Source organism: Columba livia, chromosome 2 (genome assembly GCF_036013475.1).
Source record: "Columba livia isolate bColLiv1 breed racing homer chromosome 2, bColLiv1.pat.W.v2, whole genome shotgun sequence".
NCBI lineage: Eukaryota > Metazoa > Chordata > Aves > Columbiformes > Columbidae > Columba > Columba livia.
Genome location: NC_088603.1, coordinates 115,253,414 through 115,281,334, shown reverse-complemented (window position 1 = coordinate 115,281,334; position 27,921 = coordinate 115,253,414). Strand labels below are relative to the sequence as shown.

The window sequence follows — 27,921 nt, the reverse complement described above, 5'->3', positions numbered from 1 at the left end:
AACAAGAACTGTTGACAGTTTTGTTTGTGAACAGAGTTGGTGCTTGAAGGAGGCCCAGCGTTCTCCACTCCAGGGGTATGGGCGGTCTGTGCCTTTGAACCCAAGTATGAGCAGAGCTATTTGGTCATCCAGTCATTAAGTTCTTAAATCATTAGATGTAGTGACTTTTGAGTGAACTCTCCTTGGTCATTAAACAATATAGAATATCCAGCTAAACACTATAGAATTGTAAAACAATATAGAATATCCAGCTCTCAAGGTGGGCTAATCAAAATTACAGAATTAGGACTGTAGTAATGATTTCTGGATACTGGTATACTTGCTTTAATTGGTAGTTCTATATCCTTGGCTTAGGATCATGTGTTTTCTCAGTTGACTGTTGTGTTTCAGCATACCATCGTGGTAAGCTGAGTCAACACGTGAGGCTCTGTATTGAAAAGAGTGGGAGATCATTGGATTGTCAACATTTGGGAAGTGGACCTTCCCCCTGTCAATTTTCTCCTCCCACATGAACAGCAAACCAAAGGTTCTGTCAGCTTCTCCAAATTGTGCAGATGTGCAGTCTGTAAATCAATAGGAAAGGAAGTTGGTTGTTGTAATTTATGGAGCAGGTGGGATGGACTTGAGGAGCAATATGGACTGCCTAGAGAATAATATATATGTGAAGCAGTCTCATGGCTCATGACGAAGACCTGAGGCAACATCTACCAGGAGAGCCACCAGAGAAGCCCTAGCACTGAGGCTTCAGCCTTTTACCCAGGCAGATGTCTTCATCCTGGGTTCTGTGCTTTGTGGGACATAGCCAGCTCTTCTCCTTGAGGTGAGGCTGGTGTTTCACAGGAGCAGAACTTCAAACTCAGTGAGCCATCTGGCAGGAGCATTATCCCTGCCCAGCCCAGGAAGATCACTTTTGAGAAGGTTGACGTCTTATCATTTATTTTGAGGCATGCTGTGCTTTGTTTCATTCTTGTACATGATGGACCCCTTTCAAAGAAGTATTTTGTACAGTCTTTTCTGTCGGAGGGGGGAAGAGGGTGATTCTGGATAGCTAAAAGGCTGCAATAAGGAAACACATTTCATATGCCATCTGAACATTAGCTTGGTCCTTGGAGTTCAAATACAAAAAGGTATGATTCTTCTTCTCAGTACCTTCCTGGAAACAGTGCATTACAGAAAAAATCATATGATCCATGAAATTTAGTAGTGATTTTTCTTGAGAGGGACCTTTAGGTTTGGAAGCTAAATAGTTTGTGCATGGTTTAGCACAATGTAAAAAGTCCAATAACTGTCCAATACGAGGAATAAGGCCTCATTTCATCTTCACTATGGGCATTTCAGCACAGACTTCATAATGATATTTTGCACTTTTGTTGCCCATACAATCAAAATATTTCATAATGCTTAAAGAACGATCATTGGTTATAAAAGCACACTTTCAATTTTTTACCTACTATTATTTAAAGTAACCCTGAAGATAAGTGGTAATGAAAGCAACTGCGTAAAGAAAGCAACAACCTGTTAGCAGTTCTGGTTTGCGCACTTCATATCATTATCTGTACAACTGGTTTTACTGACTTCTTGTTCCAGCATATGTCTTTCAGACAGGACAAAAGGAAGGAGGGGGGAATTAAACAAGATGAATGGATGTGTGTGGTACAAGAAATAGCATTAAAAAAAAAAAAAAGTGAAGTGTTTAACTTTTTTTCTCCATGAGATATTTACTACTGCCTCCATCTTGTAGATGAGGGATGAGTAAACTCAGGGCCAGAGCTTGTAAGTGACCAACCTGAGATGATACAGCTGAATTGCATGCTGAGCTGAGCACAGAAGTTAATCTCTTAAAGGACTCCTGGGTTTCTGCCTTTCCCCTGTTGGCAGAGAAGGAGCTGGAAGCACAGTTACATTTGTGATTATAGTTGCAGCGTAATCAAATTTGTTGAGTGTTTTTAATGAATTGACTTGCCTGGATCTTTGTGAGGCCTTGAGGTTCAAATCCCTGCAGCTGTTGCACTGGAAACTGGCTGAAATGTAGTGTAGGGTGTAGAGGGAAGTGGTTTTCTTGCTGAGGGGACAGGTCTTTGGGAGCGAGGCACTCTATTTAGGGTGAAAACTCTGCCTGGCACTCTACAGGATATCGCTTTTATGTGGACTGACCCTTGAAGTACAACTCTTAACTCATAATTGCATGTGATAATAGCAGCAACAAGTTAAGTCTTTCTGCTGTTGCATATTTCCTCTTAATGCATTTTATGTCAGGCTGAGGTCAAGTGGGCTGCTTTTTCATTTTTTTCTTTTGTTCTTCATTTTGTGTCTGTTTTACAGTGAGGTTTCGAAGCTGTGATGGAAACAAAAAAATACACTTTGGAAGCAGCGAGCCAGAAGATTTCAGAGTAGACGAAGATGGTGTGGTCTATGCAGAGCGAAGCTTCCAACTTTCAGCAGAGCCCACAGAGTTCGTTGTGTCTGCTCAAGACAAGGAAACGCAGGAAGAATGGCAAATGAAAGTGAAGCTAACCCCTGAACCAACCTTCACAGGGGCTTCAGAAAAGGTAAAACAACAATTAAATGCATCCTGGAGAAATGTATCTCAGCAACAGGCCTAAAAATGGGGACTTTATTCTGTCTGTCATGTACCTCTCCATGAGGTGTTTTATTAATGAATAACTAGTGCATGCAAAGCAGGAGCCTCAGGAAGAATGTTTTTATAGCCTGTTGTTCAGTACCTTTGCTAAGGCATGGAAAAGCATGCCTGTATAAGTATACAGGTTTCATTTATGTTAAAGCTATTTGTTTGTGTAGTTCGAGATTTATACCTGAATTTAAGTCGGACATGGTCATTTCTTTATTTTAAATTGCTTAAAAGTGTTACAGTAGTTACTCAAGCAGTTAAATATAACCGCGAAATAAACAAATCTGTGCTAGAATGCATCAGTCATGTTTATTAGATGGGAGCTGTGGATTTACAGCAGTAGTAAGAAAGCATTTCTGGCAGGGAATATTGGCTTTGTCTTGTCCCTTCATAATCAAATGGAGATTGTAAATTATTCATGATTCCAGCACTACTTGGTAAGGAAGATAGTCTCCCTCTGCTGGAAGCTGGCATAGGATAAACCATGTACTATAACAAAAATCAAACCTAGCAATATACAAATAACAATGTGTTTACTTTAGGAAAACAGTATTAGGTCTACTACTTTTTTCTATTATATTGCTGCCTGCTGTTTCTTGCTTTCTCTTATAAAGTGCTGAGTTTACAAATACAGAACCAAATTTATTCATAGATTAACATACCTGTAATAGGTACGTGTTAAAGATTTAAGCATAATGTCAGAATAGGCAGTGTGGTTATGCAAGATGCATTTCCTAAGAACACACTGGAGACCGAAGTCACGTAAGCCTCAGTTTTTTGTCTGCTTACTTGATGATTGTTTTACATCTTTTAAGGCATGTTTTTAACAAAGGAAATGTCATTTTGTCTGTAGAGGTCTAGTAAAAGAGCAAATGCTTAGGTATGCCAGGGCATGCCCTGTTCTTGCCAAAGATCAAGTTCAGGCATCCTTGCCATTAACAGAATGTAGAGTCATGGAGCCTGAGCATCTGTTTTCACTCTGTGGCATATTTAATTAGAGCTTTTAAAAAAGTTTTTCTCTTAAAAGAATTGGAAAACATTTTTGTCACCCTGTCTCCCCACTTAAGCCAAGCTAGCATGACTATATGTGTACTGGCATCCAAAGGCTGAAATGAGTGCAGATATAGAAGGGAATAGGAGGGGAATGTTGACACCCAGCAGGGATTAATGCCCAGTGTGTAAAGTGGGTCATCTACTGCATCCATCATGGCTGACATAGGTTTAAAATAATTACAGCATTAATTCTATGGGATTTAATGGGGTCATAAATATTTGAGACATTCCTTACCAGTATGTATTAGACTTCTCTTGGAACTCAAATTATATTTTAGTACACCCAGATCTAAATTTAATGTACAGTAGCACATTACCTGAACTGAAGTTCTAGCTAATGAGAAATACATAAAGGCATACTATTAAATTCTGCAAAATATTAACTACTTTTCAGAAAGTGCAGAATAGTTTACATAGTAGTACCATGTTATAAATGGTTTGTAATTCCATTTCTTCTCCAACGTGAATAAGGAAAACAGGAAAAGTATGCAGTGCAGTAGTAAATAATAATGGTTATTTTCATACTGCGCTGTGAATGCAAATAAAACAGTTCTATGAGCACAGAGGAAAGACAACCTTTCAGTCAGTTATGTAATCGTATCTGAGTTATTTTATAATGTCTACTAGTAATTCTTTTTCTAACATGTACTTAATTTTATCTTGTACATGGGAAAGGACCAAAAGAAAATTGAAGACATTGTATTTCCATGGCAACAATCCAAGCAGAGCAGCCCTCTGAAGAGGCAGAAGAGAGACTGGGTTATTCCTCCAATCAACCTACCAGAAAATTCCAGAGGACCTTTTCCTCAGGAATTAGTTAGGGTAAGTGAGTTAATAGAAATGTGGTTTCAGTATCCCTTGGAGAGGTGTTGAAGAGGTTTCATGTTTAATAAATGATGCCATGTTCATTGTCCAGGCAAGGCTGGGCTGCACTTACTAAGGTTTTTTTTAAGTTGTACCTATGGTCCTGTACTGGTGGAAGGTGACTTTGGTTCAGGTGGTGAGTGCTGTGATGACTTCCTTAAGTGGTTAAGGAGGATCTTGGCTGGTTCAGGAGTTTTCCAGTCTTCCACAGTGGAGTTTTCTACCTGGGAAAAGGTGTGGGGGTGAGCAGGAGGAATGTACCAGGAGGCAGGAGGAAGCGGGATGTGGAGGGGTGAAAACACCATAGAATCATAGACTGTCCTGAGTTGGAAGGGACCCACAAGGACCATCAAGTCCAACTCTTGTCCCTGCATATGACAACCCCACAGTTCACACCATGTGTCTGAGGATGTTGTCCAGTCTCTTCTTGAACACTGTCAGGCTTGGAGCTGTGACACCTCCCTGAGGAGCCTGTTCCAGTGCTCCTCCAACAGCTGCTCCACAGGAGAGACTTTCCAGCTGTGTTACTGGTTGACGATAATCAACATCTACAAGGATTTGTTGGAACTTGGTTGAGCATTAGCCCAAGTTGATAGTACAGTTTTGCTTTGCTTTGTTGATGTGCATGCTGGTGATTCACTTGATCCTCACAGATGCACTGCCCTTCTATTTTTTTCCTTGGAAGATGAGACCAAAGTTCATTCTTGGGGAAAAAAAGAAAAAAAAAAAAAGGTGAATTTCTAAAGGGCTACTGTCAGTAATGGAATAGAGTCTGTGGCTGGTCTGGGAAGATATAGGAGGTGGAGGGGAACCAAAACAGATTTTTAAATTTTATTTTATTATTTTATTTAGTATATGCTTTCTCTAGGCTCTAAACAATTCTGCTTAAGGTAAGAACAGTTATTTTTTTCGGTTTCATACAATTTATCCTATTATGAGAAACAAGCATGGACATTTTTATGTTCCTGAAAATGTATTGACGAGCCTTGTGACAACGAGTGCAATTGAAAACTTCAGGCTTTGTACTAAGTTTTTACTATTTCCAGAATAATTACTTTTACAAGTTTAGAAAAAGGAGCTGCTGATTGTTTCAGCAGCAGTCCCATCTGCTGGTTGTTTGTAGCTAATGTAAATATTATCTTTTTTGACACATAGATTAGGTCCGATCGTGATAAAAGCCTCTCGCTACGGTACAGTGTGACTGGCCCAGGAGCTGACCAACCTCCAACAGGCATCTTCATCATCAACCCCATCTCAGGACAGCTGTCTGTGACAAAGCCTTTAGACCGGGAGCAGATTGCTTCTTTTCATGTAAGAGTTTAGTTTACCGTAAATCAGATTATCAAATTGAAGATTAACATCTGCTTCAAACATGACTTGAGCAGCCAGCATTTAGTTTTCTATGAGATATGATTTGAAGAGTTTGTAGGAGATTTGTATTTATTGTACTTAAAAAGGCTAACTCTTACTGTGTTTAAGCAGCTTAAATACATTAACATACGTAAACAGTGATTAAATGTATTTAGATAAAGTAATGTTGAAAGATTGAAATATGGATGCTGTAGCTTATATTTCAAATACAGACCATTGATCATAGTCTCCACTGTATTGTATGTTGTTCAAAACTTTACTTTTAATTCAGCAACTTAAATTAGGACATGACTGCTATTAGAATTGCAGCAGCTGCGATTTGAGAAATGGATGGGAAGAATAACCTACCGATTTTCATTTTCAGGGGCAAATCTAGGCATTTTAATGGAATTGCAAATTAGCTCTGTCAGCTTATGAAAATGATATTCTTTGCTCTAAAGAAATTGCCAGAGTAGACCACTGATTCCAGTATTAGTGGAAAAGAAAGGTTTGAAGGAAGGGGGGAGACCAGGCTGTAACCAAAACTTGCCTCTGCTTTTGAGAGGCCATGCTGAAATCGTTACGGAAGTCTCTCAGCTCCTAGTAAGGGTTTCCAGCATGTCATGGATTAAAACATTCCTTGCCTGGTGTTCCGAGAAGCCCTTCGAGTGCTGCTCCAGAACAGAGGAGGCAGCAGGAGCATCTGGGGGAAAGCGAGGAGGAATGACTCTCACAGGAGCACAACAGCTCCGACATCCATAAGATTTTTACAGAGAATTTGGCATTGGCGTTCAAGATTTACTGACTTAGGAATTTACATTTAAATGAGTCATTTCCAAAGTGGTGAGTTAATAATGCCCTCTTGCTCCATTCTAGTAGGTTTGTAGCCAGAAGATATATTTGTATAGATACAGTGGGCTTCAGCAAGACTGCTATGGGAGAAGCTTGCTCTTTTGCTTAGCAGTTGCCAGGCTCTGGCCTGGATACAGAGGTTTATGTTTTCAGAAAGTTCTGTGTTCCTTTTTTTTGGCTGTACAATTTAAGATGATTTAGGTAAACCTTAACTGTCAAAGGTAGTTACTCAGTCCTTTTTGACAATCAGGGCATTAAATTTAAGTGTCTCAGTATCTTTGAAACTCAGTCCATAAACTTTAGCTTAATTTATCCTGGAATTTCAGTGTGTTTACTGGCAGGGATTTATCACAAGCTTTACCTTCGTGTTCCAGTTAACATAAATCTATCCTGTATGCTTTTCCTATGCATTCATGTCTATTCAATATCCATGCTATCAGTAAAGAATATTTGAAAGGGGTGCCAGTGTTCGTTCCGTATGGATTGTTAATAAGTTGCTGTCTGTTTGATATAAATCTGCATATTTCTAGAGTCTGTTTTCTAACAGTTATTATTAAAGAGATTTGTGTATGACAGCAGGCATTTGTATTAATTGAAATTACATGACTCAAAATCATTTTCAGCAAATCAAAGAAGTAAATTTGCAACTTAGAATAGTTTAGAAGCCTGAAAAGCGGTTCCATTAGCAACCTGAAGACTCAAATGGTCAATATGAGGGAGCAATGGCAGATAACAAAATGCACGGAGCTAAAAATGTCTGTCCAGAAACTTCCTGTCACAATTATTGTATCTATTTGGGCCTGTATTTTGTGCAAATTTTAATACTTCAATGATTTTTCTTTGTAGCTGAGAGCACATGCAGTGGATGTAAATGGAAACCAGGTGGAAAATCCTATTGACATTGTTATTAATGTCATTGATATGAATGACAATAGACCCGAGTTCTTACATCAGGTTTGGAATGGGACAGTCCCTGAAGGATCAAAGCCAGGTAATACATGGGCTATCAAAATGTATGTGTGCGGGAAGGTATGCAGTAACCTTTTCAAGGTGATGAAGGGGGTGCCTTCAGACCTTGTAACACTTTCAGAGGTGTCTTTAATAACGTGATGACCAAAATCTCAGATACTGTCTTATTATTTCACCTTATTTTTAATTCACTTTTTAACATGGTAGAATTACTTCCAAAAGAAGAAAGTATTATGTACATAAACTGAAACAGAGAAGTCTTTCAGAAGATGACTTTTAGGTTCCTGGTTTTGAAAATTCTATTTATAGTGTCACAGTACTTACAGTTATGTTCATGATAGCCACTGATGTTCATTTAATTGACAGCTCAGGGTATAAGAAACTTCCAAAATATCAGCAGGTCCAGTTCTAGTTCTGATCTCAGAGGCTTTGGAAACACTGGGATTTGAAATGAAACAGTTTCATTTGAATTCTCAAGAAAACGCTAAGTGCTGTTAACATCTCATTAAAATTTTAATCAGCTCAAACTAAAGTTTGCGGTATGACTGAAACCACTTTTTTAATTTGTCAGTAGTGCAAAATGAATTTTTAGAAAGGTTAGCACAAAAAATATTTTTTTTCTCACTTTGCAGTGTTGACTTGGCATTTGAGATGAAAAGAACATGCGTCTCAAAGACCTTTGTAAAAGAGTATTATTTACATTGATTTTCAATCACTATCAGTATGTGCATGAATTCTGAAAATTACGTGTATTTCCTTTGGCCCAATTAATAATGTTTTTATCTAAATGTGAAGAGCTCTGTTGTTACAGAAATGTTATTTATGGCAGAATTGTAGGATTTTATTGTTTATGGAGCTTCTTCAGTTAAAAGCAGATCTAATATTTTATAAACACAAAGTATTTTTATCTCCTGTTATGTATTTTAATTACTCTGTTGGTGACTCTTAGGTTTAAGCAGTTTGTTTTAAGTAAGAAGGAATGTGCAGAGTTTACCAAAAGAAATATTAATACATGCTTTGACCAATGCTTGTAAGTGATCTTGTGTAATCTGAGTAAACTGTTTATATAAACTTCAATTATTTATCCTGCTGCTAGGAACCTATGTGATGACCGTTACTGCCATCGATGCTGACGATCCCAATACACAGAATGGGATGCTGAGATACAGGATCTTGTCGCAGGCTCCGAGCAGCCCCTCTCCAAACATGTTTACAATCAACAATGAGACTGGTGACATTATCACTGTAGCAGCTGGGCTTGACAGAGAGGTACGGCAAGTCCTAATTCCATTGGCTGGGTTGTACTTAATATTGTGGAGAAGCGCATTTTATGCTGGTAACTTGCAAATACTTCTCTCACTCTGTGGTCTGAACTTTCTCCTCGGAGAAGAGGAAGAAAGCATGGGGATGAAAATTGGAGCCATGTGTTCGTACATGTCATCGCTCCTGGTTCCACGTGCTCGTGGAAGGGATTTTGGTTCCTAAGCCTGTTTGCTTTTAAGGAGCAGGTACACACTAAAGCAGAGTGATGCAGATGATAACCTCAGGTGCTCGGCCTGGGTGCTGAGATGGAAGACAGTCCTCAGCTCCAGCACTTTCCTCTCGCTGAGTTTTGTGGGAAAGGACTAAATGGAAAATAGAATTGGCTGTACATTGTATTTCTATTGGAAGCTCCAGGAGAGCTTCTGTCCTCCCTCTGTCTTCTTTCTTGCTGTTCACAGCAAGGTGGTAAATATTTGAAAGCTTCTGGATGCTGTGTGCTAAATTTACAATAATTCCCTGACCTGAATTTTGCTTATTAAAATAAACCAGGAAAAATGCTACAAATTTTAAACTTTGAAAAGCACATTTCTAAGAAATAAAACAGTCAGTATTGGAAACTATAGATAGGTCTCAAGGCCTGAACACACATTCAAAAACTTAAAAAAAAATAATAAAGAGACTGTCAGTAATTCCGTGCCAAGTCCCATTCCATCTAGGCAGTTCTTCAGTGTACCCATCACCAGAGAAGGAGGCTGCCAGATCCTATGCTCTGGTTCACCCATCTGTGAGGTGGGAATAAAAATATTTCCCTCCCAGCTGCAGATCTGTCACATGGACTAACTGTGCTTTTGAACCACTTCAAAACTTTGCAAGAGATAAGCATTATTTTATAAACAAGCTATAAAATCCAAACAAATCTTATTTCAACATGTCTTGTTTCAACTTCTGTTTTACTAACCTCGTTTTAGCTCATTAAATCTGAAGAGGTTTTTTTTTTTAAACTGGATTTGCTGTTCAGCTTTTAGCTGTTTGCTTATACTTATTTAAAATGGAGAAGAAAAATACATTCTGATGCTCTGGGTTGGCTATTAATATTCTGATGCATTTCAGTTTGAAAGTGGCTAAACAGACTGTTAGATATTGCAATTAATTTTTAAAGTTCTATTAACATTCATTCTATTTCAGTATTTGAGAAAAGGAAAACCCTGAACTTTACAGTATTGCCCTATTAAATTAAAAGAATGATGGGCAGCTTTGCCCTTGTTTTTAAAATCCCTTGGTCATCTTTGACAGGTGAACTTTCAGAAGGACGTAGTGATAACTCTTGAGTTTTATTACTTAGTGACTAGCTGTATCGGAGTGATTTAACTTGGAAGAAACCAGCTGTCTGTGGAGCTTAGAGCCTTGTATTAACAGCTGGAAAAGGCCTGTCATTTGCCATCAGTTTTCCTGATGGATCACTGTACTGATACCCAAATGAGTATTTATAAACATTTCTTGAACATGTTGAATATTAATGATGAATGTTAAATCATTCAAATATTAAATTAGACTAATATGAGATAAAATGGTTTCCTTCCCAAGCCGTTCCTCTGCTTCCTTCATTTCCTGAGTCATTTTGTGAAAGTCAATTAAAGTACACTAACCAGGAATCTAGAAAGCCAGATCTAAATCTAAATCTGGCAGGTCTTCTGACAGTGGGCTGGGGAGTGCCTCTTTGCACAAGGTTCATTGTTGCCCAGGAACCTCAGCTGGTCTACCTGCTTCTGCCATTCCACTCTTTTCTCTAAGTCTTGACTCTCTTTGTAAAGCTCTAATTAGACTTATAAAAGACTAGGCACAATTTTCAGTTCTTAAACTATGTGGCACATTATTTATGGAAGTGTAAGTATTGCAGGCATTCAAAAAAGTGTGTTTCCTGTGATAGTATTCCTCATCTGCTAGTATTTTACGTTAACATGCAGAGTGCATTATCTATGCTAACATGGGAGGAGAGTTGCTTAGATAGGGGACTCAGCTAAAGGTAGAAGAAGTCTTTCACTTTCATGAGATCCAGCTGTTCTTATTCCGTCTGCCATCACTGGGGAATATACGTCAGTGTTAAAACATCTGCCTTACTGCTGGAGGTGCCAAAGAAGTCAGGCAGTTTACTTAAATTTACACACTGACATTCCTACCTCACGTGAGGCTAATTCAGTGAAGTGTTCTTTTATTTGGCTTGTGTTGAAGTGGAAAGATGTGACCTGATGAGGTCTGCATTCTTTCTTGAAGCTGCCAGTTCATTTTTGGGTGTGTTGCTGCAAAGTCTCTGTGCAGGCTGCTGACACATGCTCTACGACTTATTCCTGGCTGCTTCTCAGCCTGCAGTAAAAAGAGGAGAACCACCTCCCCCAATTTGTATGCTTGTTGATTTCTGAAATTTAATTCCCAGCAGTTGATCTTTGGTATGAAAAACAAGCAAAACCACATATATGCTTATCTTTTGGGGCACTTTTTTGAGGAAGTTTCTAGTACGCTTCTGCTGTTGGAATTAAATAACAAGATTGTGCGGAAGTTGTGTGTCCATGTAATAATAATGGAGTTTACTTAATGAAATTTGCTTCTTGAGATCAGTGTGTTAAGACCAGGATGAATCAGAAGCACCTGCTGTTTTACTAGCATAGAATCATCTGGCTGCAAGATTTGCTTCCATACTGCTCTAGGTTTTATCGCTTCACAATAAGTATATTTTTTTTTCCTGCATGAAGATGGTAAAAGTATTTATTTGATTCCCTTGGCACTGCTTCTCTTGTTGGTGTTGTGAGAGAAACAGTTAGGGTATTTATTTAAGCCTTTTGAAGGTCACTTTGCAAGTATGTTTTCCAAGCCAGAATGTGTATACATAATTATGCATTATTAAACATATATATTGCATTTCTGTATAAATAGTATTAGTCTTGCTTTTTTTAAAGAACTGTGGGATGCATATGGAGTGATACATATTTGGTGTGTTGCAAGGGTTCCTTTGTGAAAAAGGACATGAGCATCTTCAGTGGGAGATAAAGATTCATACAGCTTATTTCAAATACCTTTTTTTTTTTTATTCAATGGCTAATATTTGCTGCTTGGTAGTGTGCACAACTATTAGATCTCTAATGTCTGTCATAGTGTCTGGCCAAAACTTGAAAGAAAGTTTGACATTTCCAGTGGAATTGTCCTTGCTTATTTTGTGTATCAATACCCATTTTTTTTGTGTATCAATACCCTTTTTGTAAACACTTTCCGTGAGAAGTCATCTGTCATATACCCCAGTCTTTAAGCAGTGGGAGAAAATAAGGTACTGAGTGGAAAAAAATGTGCTTTTCTTTAAGCATTTTTATTTTGCCAGAAGGTTTTTTTTTGCCAGTGTTAGTAAACCATTCATGAAAGTGATATTTCAAAGTAATAGCAGCTTCTTATGTTTGTGCGTTTTCTTTTGGAAAGAACTGAATGATAACACCTAGCATTTCCCAGCTCAGAGAGACCTAAATTTGAAACCAAACTGGCAAATGAAAAACCATGCACAATATTTGCCTTTCATGGTAGAAAGTGTTGATGAGTTAAAATCAACTTCTCAGCAACTCAACACAGAAAACATCTTTCTAGGTGATTTTTTTTTAACATAACCTTGTCGACTTTGTTTTAAACAGCTCACCAGTCTGAGGTCAGGTCTCCATTGGGCATTTTTTGTGCCTGAGGGAGCCCTGGCCCCGCACTAGCCCTGAGGGGAGAGCGGAGCATCTGCGCAGAGGAGGCCTTTAGGGCAGGAGGGGGCGGCCATTTTCGTCTGGGCTGTTTAACATTTCTGGAAATAGCCCTTGTGGTTATTCCTTCCTCCTTTCTACCAGTGCCCTTACTAGTCTCTGTTAGCCCCGACATCTTCAGTTTCCATAGAGATCGTAAGAAGTTGAACAGTGGTTTTATACTTGGGCTCGGCTGAAACAAAACCTTGGCAGTTGTGGCTGTTTGGCCAACAAACCTACCTTGGCTCAGTTCTCTTAAATGCTTTTGAGGACTTACCCGGTTTCAGGATAAACAGCACTCTTGATTTATTTTTTTTTTTTTCCTCCATTTGAAAAGCATTGTTACATCTGTTGTAAAAGCATTAACTGTATAAAGTGGTTTTGATTTTGAGAGTAGGAAACAGGCAGGCTGTCCTCATCTCAGTGATATTTGAAGAAAACAAAGCAGTAGTTCAATATAGCTGGATGCAACCTGGTGCTGTATTCCTGTGGCACAAACTTTGCTCCTGTCATTTCGGGTGATGCTAACTAGAATAAACAGTACGACAGGCTCCATTGCTTAGCGAAGTGCAATTTCAGAAGCACCTGCTGTCCTGCGGTAATGTTAGTGTTGTCTAAAACTTATGTTGATGTCATTTTGTGTTTTAGAAAGTACAACAATATACATTAATAATTCAAGCTACGGACATGGAAGGAAACCCAACATATGGTCTTTCAAACACAGCAACTGCTGTCATCACTGTGACAGATGTCAATGACAATCCTCCAGAGTTCACTGCCATGACTGTAAGTACACGGTGGGAGTAACTGAAGAATGTGCATATTTATAACTGTTCAACACTTTTCTCATTATATTCACAGATGGTAAATATTTATTACTTATTAAATAGTGTACTGGCAGGCAGGATTGATATATGTGCAGAACAAATATCCCTTAGGTGCAGTGTTCTGCTTAGGCCAAAAGGCAAAAGCTGACAAGGGAATAAAACCATCAGTTTTCTGGGTGGCCTGAGGTAAACTTCGTTAGATAAATTGTCAGAGCTCCAGTGAAGAGAGATGCGCTCCCTAATGTTGATGGAATGTTCAGTGTGGCATGGCTCTTCCATGCCTCTGCAGCTAAGGTGAAATGTATTCTCCTTTTTTCCCCAGTTCTATGGGGAAGTACCAGAAAACAGGGTGGATGTGATCGTAGCAAACCTGACGGTAACGGATAAAGACCAGCCCCACACGCCTGCATGGAATGCGATGTATCGAATGACCGGAGGAGACCCAACAGGTCGATTTACCATCCTAACCGATCCCAATAGCAATGATGGGTTGGTGACTGTTGTGAAGGTAAGAGATGCTTGTGTTTCAGAGAATTAAGCAGAGATGGATCAAGTGGGAGACCACTGAGTGGGGAAAAATGTGACCTCCTGAGGCCAGCAGAAGTCTGGAGAGCAAAATGGATGGGCACCGTCTGTCTTGTGGAAGTAGGCCATCCATCTCTTGGAGCATTTTCTTGCTTATACTATCAATAGTATTCCAGCCAATCCGTTTTTTAAATCAGGCGAGGTTGTTGAAAATGACAGATTTTGAAGCTTTATTTGCCAAAAGATAGAAATTAGTCTGTGAAAAAGCACTTGTTTAGTATCTGTTGCTTGTATAAAGGAACAGCTTCCTACCTCCTGGCCTCCTTTGGTAGTCACGCTTGTTGTCTGTGGTTTTTATGTTAACATGTTTCCATTAAGGAACAGATACAGGCAGTCAAGGCACAATCAGAGAGGATAAAGTGATAGATGGGAAGCTACTTCTACAAGGTGCTTTTAAAGACTGGCTATTTTTAAAACTGCATTTAAATACCATTTATAGAATAACCAGTCTATCTTCATTCTCTAGCCAACACAGCTCTGTGTTGAGGGGTGGCTTACTTCAAGTGATAATAACAGTGTTGTTCTATAATTAAACCGGCCTAGGCAGTAGCCATCTTTCCTCATGGCCCTCTGATAAGTGTCTTGTGTCTGAGTTGGCCTGCTCTGGTTTTGGCTGATCCACTTACAAAGTCAAGTGTGAGATGTCAGTGTTCCCATTTGGAAATTACAAAATAACTTTTTTATTTTCTTAGTTCTTTTCTTTTTTTTTTCCTTTTATCTTCTCAGTAATTCACACTAGATTTTTTTTTTTTTAAGAACTGTGTCTGTTCTATAACTGCACTTCCCCAGAGGTACCAATTGTTCTATTGCAGTCTTCCAGCAAGAATTATGTGAGTGTCTGTGCTTTGTAATTAGGCACATAAGCATCTTTTTCGGACCTAGGATTGGTATCAAACTAGAAAAGTCTGGAAAAGTGAATTGTAAAAATGTACAAGTTTAAACTAAAGTATTATAAAGGGAAACAAGCCTAACATTCCAGATATCTAACTTGTTTGAAATAGCTTAGCTCACTTAAAACATTATTTTTAACAAATTCTATGCCCTCTTCTGCCAGAGTATTTGAGTGCTTTACTACATCTGACCTGGTTTAACAACAGAGTAGCAGCATGTGGGTGCCTCATTGGAAAGGAACTTTTTCCTACAAATGCAAGGCAATGATGGGGCTTTTCAGAGCGGGGCTAGCTATACTATCTGAAATCAGAGGCTCTTAAACAGCACAGGAGAACCAGCCCGAGGTGGTAAATGGCAGTTCTGCAGCCTAGCCAGCAGCACTCCTTTAAGCAGCCAGACATGGGAAGAGTTGGAAGCCTGCCTGCAGTTTTTATTGGCAGTGCAATGAGTTGATCTCTCAAGCTGTAAGGAACATTGGATTGTCTCTTGTCACTGACTTCATACTATCAGGTGCCAACTGCCCCCGTAAGGTACAGGATTCCTTCAAGTCTGAAATCGTTGCAAGGAGTACAGTCCATAGTGCTAAGGCGAATCAGGTCTTGGGAAATGCTTCACCCCTGTGCAGCATGGCAGAGGAACCCTCACCTCAGAATGGTTTTACCTCTCCTTAAATTGGACTTCTGGCTCAGTGAAGAAGTCCCAAACTGAAGGTTGCCTGGACTGTGAAGTTGGGAGCTGTCAGTATATCAGCAGTGGAATTAGCTGAGATTATAAAGTCTTTCTAATGAAACATCAAGAGCATGGGAATATCTGATCTATGGGGCTAGATACGGTCATAATCTTGTTTGAAGGAAACCTTCGTCCTCATAATAGAGATAGACAGGTTTTTCTCCTCAGGAAGCATGTCTGCTCATGTGAGTGCCTGGCACAAAGCTGGGGGTTTCTACATCATTTTCTGATGAAACTACTTGTTTCCTCAGTTACTCCTAGTGGCAGTACTGGAGTAAGTTAAATCCAAGAATTACAAAGTTTGTAGCTGTTCTGACTTCAAAACTGCGTAGCAGCTGCTAAGCAACACCTAAACTCAGTCTTGTGTTGAGCTGTTACATTGATTAAGTTCTCTTTAGGATCTGTGCTCATTTTTGAGAAAAGCACTACAGATGATGTTTGAAAATGTGCTTTAAAGTGCTTTATTCTGAATTAATGTTAACACTTCCTGCTCTTTGCTTTTCCCAGCCTATTGACTTCGAGACCAACAGGATGTTCGTGCTTACTGTAGCTGCGGAAAATCAAGTGCCTTTGGCTAAGGGGATTCAGCATCCTCCTCAGTCAACAGCAACCGTGTCTATTACAGTCATCGATGTGAATGAGAGCCCATATTTTGTTCCAAACCCTAAGCTTATACGTCAAGAAGAAGGGCTACTACCTGGTAGCATGTTGACAACTTTCACTGCTCAGGACCCAGATCGTTACATGCAGCAAACCTCTCTGAGGTCTGTATAAACATTTTGCAGTTATTTAATAATTAAAATGCAATAATTGTGTTATAGAATGGGTAAAGGAGCAAAGAGACTGTATATGAGGTGACCGCATTTACCGTAGCACACAGCTATACCAATACCTCCCATGTGGCTCTCTATAAAGGGATCTTTGGCTGTAGGGAAGGTGACCTGACCAGCATTCATACATGCGTAAACTGGGTCATCTTCTAATGCTAAGTCTCACTTCATCAAGGTAGAATGAAGTTATGCACCTGTGTTACGTGCCATCGCAGCAAATTCAGTCAGAGCAGGCACATGTTTGTGTGAACTAAGATCGTTTGCAATGTAAATTAACCAATAATTTTGTTATGGCAGCAAAACCACATCGGGTTTTTGACCAGATTTTAAGGGTTTTATTCTCGTTTATTCTCCAGCAATACAAAGAGCTGTTGTTGCCCATCTGTGAACTCTTGTACTGATAGCTATGATTGTAATTTGATCATAATTTGTGTAATGTGAAAAACTATGCTAAATGAGAAGAGTGAAGAGAATACAATATGGAAATCTTGAAGCATATTTTCACGTACCTCATTTAACACATGGTCATTGACCACAAAGCTAAAGCACAGTGAATAGCCTTGGGCCAGAACTCAGGTTCCTAGCCTATCCAACAGCTTTTTTAGGTCATGTGGAGGAAACTCCAGAACTAACTTTCTTTCTTTCCTTTCAATATCAAGGTTCTTACAATTATATTTTCTCTTAATTTTGGTTAACTCTTGCTAGTATTTTGCTCATTTTGGGACATAACCATAATAGACATCGTAGCATAAGGGCTTCAAGATATATACATTTTTAATGACTTAAGATGGTTTGCACTTGGTTAATGTCAAAGGGCAAACTGGTCAGACAAAAGGATGATTTTGAAAGATACTTCTCTTTCAAATTAAGATGAGAAGCACGCAGTAAAACTGGGGCCTCTAAAAAATTAAATAATATTGCAAGTGCCAGAATAACGTGATTTAGTGCTACTCTATAACACTCTTCATCCATTGTTACTCTGATAAGATAAAAGTTGGTATGAACAGCTCTGTAGGTAGAGAAGAAGCAAGAGGGGTCCTTAATGAAGTACTTTAATTGACTCTGAATATTAATGTTATGTAGCTTATGGTAACTGAATGATTTAACTAGCATGACAGGGCTCTTCAAGAATCTAAATGTAGGACTGTTTTTAATGTATTCTCAAGAATTTTAGCAAGAAGGATAAATACATGGAAATTTGTGAAATATTGTCTCCAAATTCCAAATATAATTTAAAGAAACCAAAGTACTAATACTGTCTTTGTTGTCAGTGTTTATGTTGGCAGATAAATAACACATCTTGTGATCAAATACACAGGTACTCAAAACTTTCAGATCCTGCAAACTGGCTGAAAATTGACCCTGTTAATGGGCAAATAACTACTACAGCTGTTTTGGACAGAGAGTCAATATATGTACAAAACAATATGTACAATGCAACATTTCTTGCTTCTGATAATGGTATGTGTCAACATTGTATATGTTTTCAAAATGTTTTCTTCTTTGTAGTTGTATGGTATTCAGTTTTACTGGTTCAGTAAAGAAAATGCTATTAGAATATATCCACTTGGAAGTCTTTGTTAGTGTCAGACTTTTTATGTTTCAGAGCTACTTGGGAAATGGGCTGAAAAATAATTCAATGTGATTGAAGAAAGGCACTGGTTTAGTTATAATACCTTAGTGCTACAGCACTGGAGAGGGAAAAGCGTCTTTTCATTGTCAGTTGGTTAATGACAATTAACAGTCTCTGCTCAGAAACAAATGCTTTGAGTTTGGCTGGAGTGCTGTCCTGTTGATAGCTGATACCAGCAAGATACGTGCAGTTAGGAATGTTCTTGCATTGGAGGGGAAAACTGAAGCACTGGGCATATTTACTTTGGAAACAAGACAAATGGTAAAATTTTGCGAACTGATACAGTATAACAGACATAGATCAGCTACTTCTGTCCTTCTGGCTCTGTTCTGGAGAACAAAATTAAATGGAACTGAAAGGTTATGGGGGGTGGTGGAATGACAACTATTGCTAATTATAAGGAGAAATTCAGTGCCACATGTTCACATAAATGTGTGACTTCAGCAAGGTTTATGGAAGCATCACACATTTGATACGGATAGCAAGAATGTCTAGAACTAGCATGCTGAAAGTCAGCATTAGAAAGAATTTAAATAGTGCACTGTAGTAAAGGATGATAAGTCTTCAAAGTTATAAAATCATTTATTCAGAGCATAAAATGCCCCCATTTTGCATCTTTTTCTCTGAAGCATTCATTGTGGACTGTGTCTGGAGAGTCTAGTCAGTAAAGTTTAGTGGTCTAGTCAGTAAAGTCACTGAGTCCATGTTCTGGGGATCTGCAGTTATTTGCTGATTGTTGTTAAGTAGGGCAATTTTTCTGAGAACAGACTACATAAGAATTTGTGTGTTATCAAGAGCAGTGACAGTGTTAGATTGGCTTGTAAAGACAGAATCCCCAAACTGAGTGAACACATTTATGTGTTAATTGAAAAGTGTTGGTGCGATTTCAGTTAAGTAACTTCCCAACTGAAAACAGGCTCAATACCATTTTCTTTTCTTTAAGGAATCCCCCCGATGAGTGGAACTGGCACACTTCAGATACACCTGCTGGACATCAATGATAATGCCCCCCAAGTGAACCCGAAAGAAGCCACGACTTGTGAAACACTACAGCCTAATGCTATTAACATCACTGCTGTAGACCCCGACATAGATCCAAATGCAGGCCCCTTTGCCTTTGAGCTGCCTGACACACCTGCTAGCATTAAGAGGAATTGGACTATTGTGCGAATTAGTGGTAATTAACATTCTAGAAGTCTTAATCATTCTAAAGCAACTCTTGCTTATGCTTTTCTGTATTTTACTTCTGTGTTATTTTCGAACATACATCAGTTTGTTCGATGTGAATAGGAAAGGACCTTACTGTAAGCAAAAACAAGAAATTTTAAGAAACTAAAGATCTTCACAGTAATGAAGAAGTCGGTTATCCTGGGTGTCATGTAGTGGGTTGAACAATTAATTTAATGCAGAGCTCAAGGATGAGCCATTTTTCCAGTACTGTTTTAAACCCATATGAGCAATACGTTACTTTTTAACCAGTGCCTTATTTTCACACACAGGTGATCATGCCCAGCTCTCTTTAAGGATCAGGTTCCTGGAGGCTGGTATCTACGATGTGCCCATAGTAATTACAGATTCTGGAAATCCACATGCATCCAGCACTTCCGTGCTGAAAGTGAAAGTTTGCCAGTGTGACATAAATGGAGACTGCACTGACGTTGACCGGATTGTTGGCACAGGGCTGGGCACTGGTGCCATCATCGCGATTCTGCTTTGTATCATCATCCTGCTCAGTAAGTAGATAGATATCTTAATCCTAACTTTTTTCTTTTGCAAGTACCATCTCAAGTTTTAGTCCCATGTACTTTGACAAAGACAGGGTGGTGATTAAAGGCTAAAGTCCAAGAGTTGTTGCTGCTTAGTTTAATGTCTTGGACAAGTGTGAAAACTTTCTGATGGTAAAGGATTGGGAGTCTGTGACACAGATCGTAACTAGCACTTGCATGGCAGTTAAGCCCCACAGTGGATTTGCGGAAGAGGTTTTCCATCTATGCCCATGGGCACTTGTTGTGCTGCATCACCAAGTGACCAGGTTGAAGATGTGAGTATCCCCTAGACCATCTGGTCTCTCTTGTGGTTCTGGAAACATGTGACTTGATGCCACCCACAGCAGGTAATGGTGCCTTTAGGGAGTGCTCTGGTGTTACTAATGTTGTGCTTCAGATTAATGTAAGTAGGCTATTTGATGATTTTGGAAAGTAATATATCATAGCCCTTCATCTAAGGCCTGACAAGCAGGCAGCCATGCAGGAACAGAGATGTGTGTGTAAGTATTACATAAAGCTGTGCTAGTATTTTATTTTTGTGCCAAGTTCATTCAATAGGGGCAATGACTAAACATCATGACTAAGTGTTTGTCAAGAGTAGTAAATTAGATGCTAGCTCTCCTACACATTATGGTTAACTGATTTCTGATTGTGGTGGAACACAAGAAGGGGATTAATCTGTTCTGAGTATGCTGAGCACCAGTCTAGAACATACAAAATGGTGGAAAGGGGTAATTGGAGAGAAAAAAAAAAAGGAGTATTTGAGCCTGCCTAAGTCCATGGCTGTACACAAGTGCAGTACAATTATTTTCCCGATACAAAATACTCTTAAAATGTTAGATACTGAATTAACATAGCCTTATTGAAACTATCAAATCATTTAAGATATTCTTCATGTATTGACATTCTAGATACATTGGAACTTCTTTCCATTAAGATGATTGTAATTGGAAACATTCCTATTGTATTAGAAATTCATTTACTCACGTTTATTCTGTTTTGTTTCTCTTTTGATTTTCTTTAACAAGCTCTGGTTTGTAAACAGTATAACTTTAAATTGTTAAGATTAAAGATTGACAATATACAGTTATAAATGCCACTGTATTTTCCTCAGTCTAGATTCGTCTTCCTTCTAAAAATGAATCTAGACTTAGACAACAATATGGTCTGTTCTCTGGACTGCTGAGTTGCATGCCAAAATGGCCTAAGCTTGGCGATGTTCAAACATCAAAGCTACTTAAACTGTATAAATTGCTTGGGACATAGCAGAAAAAAATATAAATAATATAGTTTTTCAGAATTCTTGCCGCTACTGGAGAAGATTCCCTTCTGAATCTGCTGGTTTATGAAGCTTGACCTTTCTTTCTTCTTTTCATTACAAGTTTATTTTGCAGATGTGGGATAGATTTGTGACTTACGACCTTGAATATGTGATTGATTTCCAAATCAAATTGCCTCTAGTAGACTGAGTTTAAACTTCTTTTGCTTAAGCTGCCTTCTATGATTTTGTTTTTTTTTATTTAAAAGAACCAGGCACATCCAGAACAGTTAAAACCAACTTTCTTGGCTTTTTTCTTTTTTTTTTTTTCCCCTTGTTTTCTTCTTTTCCTTTTTCTTTTTTTTTCTTTTCATATTTTTTCTTCTATTTTTTCTCTTTTTCTGTTTTTTCTCTTTTTTATTTCCTTTTTTCTTTCTTTTATTTTCCTTTTTTTTTTTTTTTTTAATTTTGGTGTTAAATATATACAATTTTCCATGGCTTTACTTCAGAATCAAAATGTGGTTTTGTCTTCTCTTTTTGCAATGTAGTTTTAGTTTTAATGTTCGTGGTATGGATGAAACGCCGTGATAAAGAACGTCAGGCAAAGCAGCTCTTGATTGATCCAGAAGATGATGTGAGGGACAACATTCTGAAATATGATGAAGAAGGTGGTGGAGAAGAAGATCAGGTGAGGAATGATTAACAGTTTGCACTTTACTCTGCACTTTATTTTTTTTCCAATGACACGTTACGATAGGTAGCTAATTATTGCATTAAATACTGAAGGCGCTGAGTAATATTTTAAAAACCTGAAATATAACGTTGCTTTCTCCTTGGGTTTTTTTTTTTTTGCAATTCCAGAAATACCAATTGCTTGCCTTTTGGATGAGATATAAAACCAGTATCTTGTCTACTTGCAGTGGCAGCATTTTGTCCATATTCCAACTAAGGCTGTTGTATTTAAATTAAAATTAATTTCCACTCTCATTGCAGTTCGTAAACCTTCTTCACTCCTTGTCTGTGATCCTGTTGTACATAATCACCAGTGCAGAGTGCCTAATATAGTCTATTCCAAATATGACCTTTTTTTTAGTGGTGGGTGGATGCCTTTCTAGGTACATAGTAATGTTGGCTATTGACAGATTGGCCACTACAGGGATTTCAGCTTGGAAACTATTTATGTTACAAGTAGCTGTCAGGGCACATCTGTGTTCATTCAAACACCTTCCCAGGCAGGTGCCATATGCATTTACTCTCATGTCACCTCTGGTTGAACCAGTGCTGATAAGTCAGAGGACTAGGAGTGATGTGTATATGCTAAGAATAGCTTGTGTTTCCCTCTCTCTCCAAGTCAGTGAATTTCCAAGCAGTGTGATTTCCTTCCTTCAGAGGAGGTTTATTAAGTGCTTTATGGACATGACAAACACTAGACTTATGCACATTATATGGTAGAATTGTAATAATTATGAAGGGAACAGTGCATATAACAGAGCCTAGGAAATTTTCCAGTAAAAAGCCTTCAAAAATGTAGTGTAATTCTTCCACATGTCCCCAGTCACAGTCATCTGGCACTTGAGTTGTCTGAAAAGTGTCTCCCTTCACTGGTACAGACATTTATAGCTTCCCTCTGCTTGTTTGTTTGTCTGAAATTTGTGTTCCCGTTAGTAATTTCCATGCTTCCTGCATTTCCCCAAGTACCGTTCTACTTCCTGGCTTTTCTGCGTAACTCTTTTTAAGCAATTTACAAAGGAAACTTCAGTTTATGCAGTTATGGAAAATTGCTGATGTTACTGAATAAATTGATGACAACCCTTTGAGTCTATGTATGTATTCCAGTTGTTTGTACACAGATAGTTTGAATACAAGAATTGCATCCTGTTTGTACATCTGTTATTGCATCAAGAGTTACATGCTTAAAAAAATATCAAGAAAACTCAGTCCTGTGAGAACTAATTTTCCAGTTCACATTTCCCCAGCTCTTCACCCACAATTCTCTGGAGTATCTGTTTAGCAATTTTAATGTATTTTGTTTTTTCTTTTTAATTATTTTTAACTGTTGTCCACACAACCCTCAGGACAGAGTCAGTGAAGTTCTCAGAGCATGTACTGTTCATTGGGAAGTCATAGGTGATGCTAGAGTAGTGTTGGGAGAGGTTGAGCTGCAGATCAGAAACTGTAAGCATAGTTGTAACGGTACAATGAGAGTAAAATACTAAATAGTTTATAAATGGTGCTGAAGTCACTTCTGTCCAGCTTGTACTGTGCTCCTCTCCTGTGAAAGTGCTCTCTTTGAGAGGTGTAGTCAGGGTAGTACAGCAGGAGGTAACATTGTGTGAGTGCCATAAAGATTAGCAGGATGTAAACCCCCCATACGTGCAGCCTTTCACTAGCAGTGAATGAGTGCAGTGCATGCAATGAAAGGAGAAACTCTCAGTGGGTGGAGTAGCAGTAAAATGGTGAGAAATGTGAAATTAGGGTCATTTCCTCTCACAGTGAGCAGAGGAAGCACCTAGACATGGTGGGGTTTAAGGGCTTTATAGAAACTTGAATGTTTTTTAGCCATAAATCCCCTGTTTGATTTCTTAAGGCAAATTGTAAGGCTCCTATTGCAAATTAATTATCTGAGCTGCCACCAGCATAGTGCAGGTACTCTGGTCCCTTTCCTGATACAGTCAGCAGTAGACCATAGTGTCTGAGGATATAAAGGGTCTTTCTACATTCCAAACATAACAAACATTGCAGGAAGAGAAAATAAAAGCTCATACAAAGTCTAGCAAGTTTTTATAACCATTTCTATGGCGAGAGTTTTAGACCACTGTGTAGGCAAAAAGCGGGTAGATTCTCCCACAGTTCCAAAGTTAAGAATTTGCTGCTGTCCAAAATCGCTGAAAAGAGAGCAGAAACCTTTCATGTAGGCACTTAATTTTCTGTCTACAATGGATAATGAAAATAAGTTCTGTCTTGCTTTTCAGGGAGATGATTTTACTTTATGTTGGTCTGACGTTTTGTAAAATCTAGTTTCCACTGATGCCTAGCTAGATGATAATAGTTCCTGGGTTCATTTCTTCTTGGTTTCTTCCTTGCTCCCTCACCTCCTGTGCCTGGGGGAAAGAGGGGAGATTGTGTTTGCTTGGGTTCTATTTGGTCTTGCATGCATTTTATGTGAGATTTAAGAACTTGGAATTCTAAGCTTCTGAAATGTCCAAACAAGTTCTTTACAAGTAGTAATCTCATTTTTGCAAACCGTGGCTTAGCAAAGTCCTGTACGAGGAAAGCTGTGTGCCGAACATCATGGGCAAAAGGCATTGGCCATAAAGGTCTTTGGATTTTTGTCAAAGTTAAAGTAAGCATTAAAGTGTTGAAGTTGAAGTGTTCTAAAAAAGTGTTCTAAAAAAGACTGTTATCATAAATCTGTTTCCAGAATGAGGCCTCATGGATAAAACTGACACTGTTCTATTAAAATCAAGAAAAATTATTTCATGTCAACCTTGCATGCACAAGTCATCAGCAAATGACAGAGGAAAATACATCAATATTAACTTTTTATGGTGCACTCTCCGCAAAACCACCAGGATTGATTGAACAAGCAGTTCCAGTAGAAGGCAGTGTACAAGGTGACTCAGAAACACAGAACCAGCCATCCCAAGGTGCATCTCATGCAGCAAAATAGAAGAGAATGCTCAAAGCTTCATGTGAATCTCAGTGAAAACAGTATTTTAGAAGCTTCAGATATTTTCATAACCTGTACCTTTTAAAATTACTTACTTCTATTTATAACAAGCAAATTACTTAGACCTTTTTACAATCATCTGCTTTTCGGGGTGAATACTTGGAAGGTTTACCCTGTTTGGCCTCATATATGTCTTGTTTATTCCAGATGTTTAGGTGACTTGAAGACATGGCTGGCAGGGTTTGAAGGGCTAGAACTTAGGATTCTTTACAATCTGAACCAAACTACTTCTAGACTTGTGGTTTTGCTTTTGGAGTAGTTTATTTATTTAAGAGGGTTTGTTTATTTATTTATTTGGAAGCTATGCAGATGCATTTCTTAGCTGTCACAGCAGACCCAGAAACTCCTAAAACATGCTTAGCGTGTTCCTTTCAAACTCTTTGTACATGCTATCAGAGTAATGTCTCCTGCAACAAATTTGTTGAGCTCCGAATTCCAGCTAGTTCCTCTGAGTCATAGCAGCTGTCAGCAACAAGGTGGGATTCGTGCTTGGTGCTTGGCGTTTTTTTTGTGTTGTTTTGTTTTGTTTTTTCCTCCTGTGCTAGCATTTCCAAGGAATTATGATGTGAAGTCATAAAAGAACAGTTTATTCCATTGTGAAGGTCTCCTGTTAATCTCATCTGAGACCATCCTGGCCTGCTTTGTTCACTCTGCTAGACTGGATGCTTGTAAAGAAAATTAAGGTTTTTGAATGATTCATAGTCTTCCTCTAGCCTGACATGAGGTACACAGGGTCATGTGATCTCCACAGCAGCTGAGAAAAATGCTTTTAATTCCCTAAGCCAGAAAAGCTCTTGAGTTGTGGGTCATAACTGAAGTAAATCTGCCCCCCACTGAAGAGCGTTGTGAACACTAGGAATGTTCTGGACTCTCTTCACCTTAACTTTTGTTTTTCAGAAATTGGGCTGAAAAACTGGCTCTGAAAGCTGTATAGCACTCTGGTTGTCCAGGCAGAAACGCTTTTTCTGGGTATCAGGAAAGATCACCATACTAGCAGAAGGTGGGGACAAGAGAGGAAGGAGAGAGGGCAGAGGTATTCCAGATAGCAAGTCTGTGATTCTTTTCAGGATTTTGTTTAAGAATTTGGCTACCTGACTTACAGGGGCTGGACCATGAGAGGTTTTAAGTCAGCATCATTCCACAGAAGTCAATGGGACTGGTTTAGTTACTGGTTTGGGGAGGGGGTAGGTGGTGTGGAATTTTTTTGTTTGCACTGGGGCTTCTTAAAATTCCACCTGAATGTTTAACCCAGCAGTTTTTGGGGGATGACACACTACAGTTTGCTATATTCTGAAATAGATGTACCTAGTTTAATTACAAATTATGGAGCTGGTGGTGACTGTCTTGATTATTAATGGACCGCATGATCTCGAGCTTATAGTTCTTTAGTGGACGGGAGGTACGAGATACGAATGATGGATGTTCTTCCGTGACATGAAGTGCTCCTAACTTGTAGCACTATTCTCAGTTCAAAATACCAAAACCTCATGTTGGCTGAGTGTTAAAACACAGCACATGTTTGCAGCACGGTTCACACAAATAGCAGATCACAGCCCATAAGCGTCACTAATTCGTTTTTATCGCATATCTCAGGCCATTCGTGTGATTTACAACAAGGCAGTGAGTGCTCAACTGGGATACATGCAGCATATGTCAGCCTGATAACTGTGATACGGGGTTTTTTTCCATTGAACTGCTTTTATATACATCTCATTGCAGAAGATTATCTTCTCATCTCTTTTGAGCCCACTTCTGTATTGTATTCTGAGTTTTAGTAGTACTTGCTCACTCAGGTGGTCCAGTTGGAGCAAGTTGCCCAAGGAAGTGGGTGGTATTCTTCAAAAGTATTGCACATCAGCTCTTTTGAACCTGTAGTTTAATATTGCTCTCAGATTTGTTCAGCACCAGAGTTTCTAATGCAATTATTTTACTCCTATTCAAAGTATTATTCTTTGTAGCGATTCTGCTTGTTCCTTTCTACATCACCTTTTCTTACAAGCATATTCATACATTAGTCAATAGCTTGCTTTTGTCATGTTTTTATTATGCATTTATATAGAGAAAAAAAAGTAGAATTTATTTTAAAGGTGATAATAGCATTAAAAAAAAGCATAATGGTTTATTTTTTTATGTGTACAGGATCTAAATTTGAATTCTAAGCAGAAATTGTTCCTTTATAGAAGGAGTAGCTTTGTTCCACCATTTGTGTGTCATTGATAAAATTAATTGCATAATCCTTTGAATTTTTTTTACTATTATAACTTTCTGTATGCGTACATCTTAACATTGCACTGGTCTTGTGTGCTGTTCATAACCTCCGTTGTAAACATGACAATGGTCCTTACCTACTTGATAATCTTTATAAATCCACTTGATTATTTTTTATTTTCACCAGCCTATCTGAATGTTATTCTGATCACTTACTCTCACTTTCTAACTGTTATTTTGCATTGCATTAATGAATGAAATAATGAATGAATTGCTAAGATATATATTGCTAAGATATTCCTAGGAATATACAATATGATAATTAGAACATAGTTATTTTGGATATTGTGTTTGTTTACTAAGACATTAACTTCATTGTATTGAATGAGTGACTCGTGCAGTGCTCCTGTGGAGGAATTACTATCATTCCATGGTGAATCTTTATCTTATCATCCAAAAAGTAATGTTTCCATAATTCCATTACAAAATTGTGTTGTGTTTTATTTTATCCTATCTAGAACTGATGCACATTACTGTGTTTTATCAGCAGCTGGAGTTTAACCTTTCTATTATTAAAAAAGATAAGCTAGCTTCTTGGTTATCTTAAAAATTATTAACTTGTAATACTCCAGATGCATCTATCATAAAAAAATGGGAAAAGTAATACGGCAGAAAGTAATCAAAAAGTGAGGGGCAAAGAAAGAGTGACTGTTAGCGCAGGCA

The 27,921-nt window shown here is 38.4% G+C and overlaps 1 protein-coding gene across 4 annotated transcripts in view; it reads left to right on the top strand.

Annotated features, from left to right (window-relative positions):
- The window catches only part of CDH2 (cadherin 2), a 116,447-nt gene that overhangs the window by 74,501 nt on the left and 14,025 nt on the right, over positions 1-27,921 (top strand). For all 4 annotated transcript variants that reach the window (XM_065053394.1, XM_013370174.3, XM_065053395.1 and 1 more), the window contains exons 3-14: positions 2,323-2,549; positions 4,358-4,504; positions 5,702-5,857; positions 7,595-7,739; positions 8,814-8,986; positions 13,390-13,527; positions 13,891-14,076; positions 16,281-16,537; positions 17,922-18,064; positions 19,180-19,413; positions 19,736-19,969; positions 21,809-21,948. In XM_065053394.1, the coding sequence (XP_064909466.1) occupies positions 2,323-2,549; positions 4,358-4,504; positions 5,702-5,857; positions 7,595-7,739; positions 8,814-8,986; positions 13,390-13,527; positions 13,891-14,076; positions 16,281-16,537; positions 17,922-18,064; positions 19,180-19,413; positions 19,736-19,969; positions 21,809-21,948 (2,180 nt within the window). The remainder of the gene's footprint in view (positions 1-2,322; positions 2,550-4,357; positions 4,505-5,701; positions 5,858-7,594; positions 7,740-8,813; positions 8,987-13,389; positions 13,528-13,890; positions 14,077-16,280; positions 16,538-17,921; positions 18,065-19,179; positions 19,414-19,735; positions 19,970-21,808; positions 21,949-27,921) is intronic.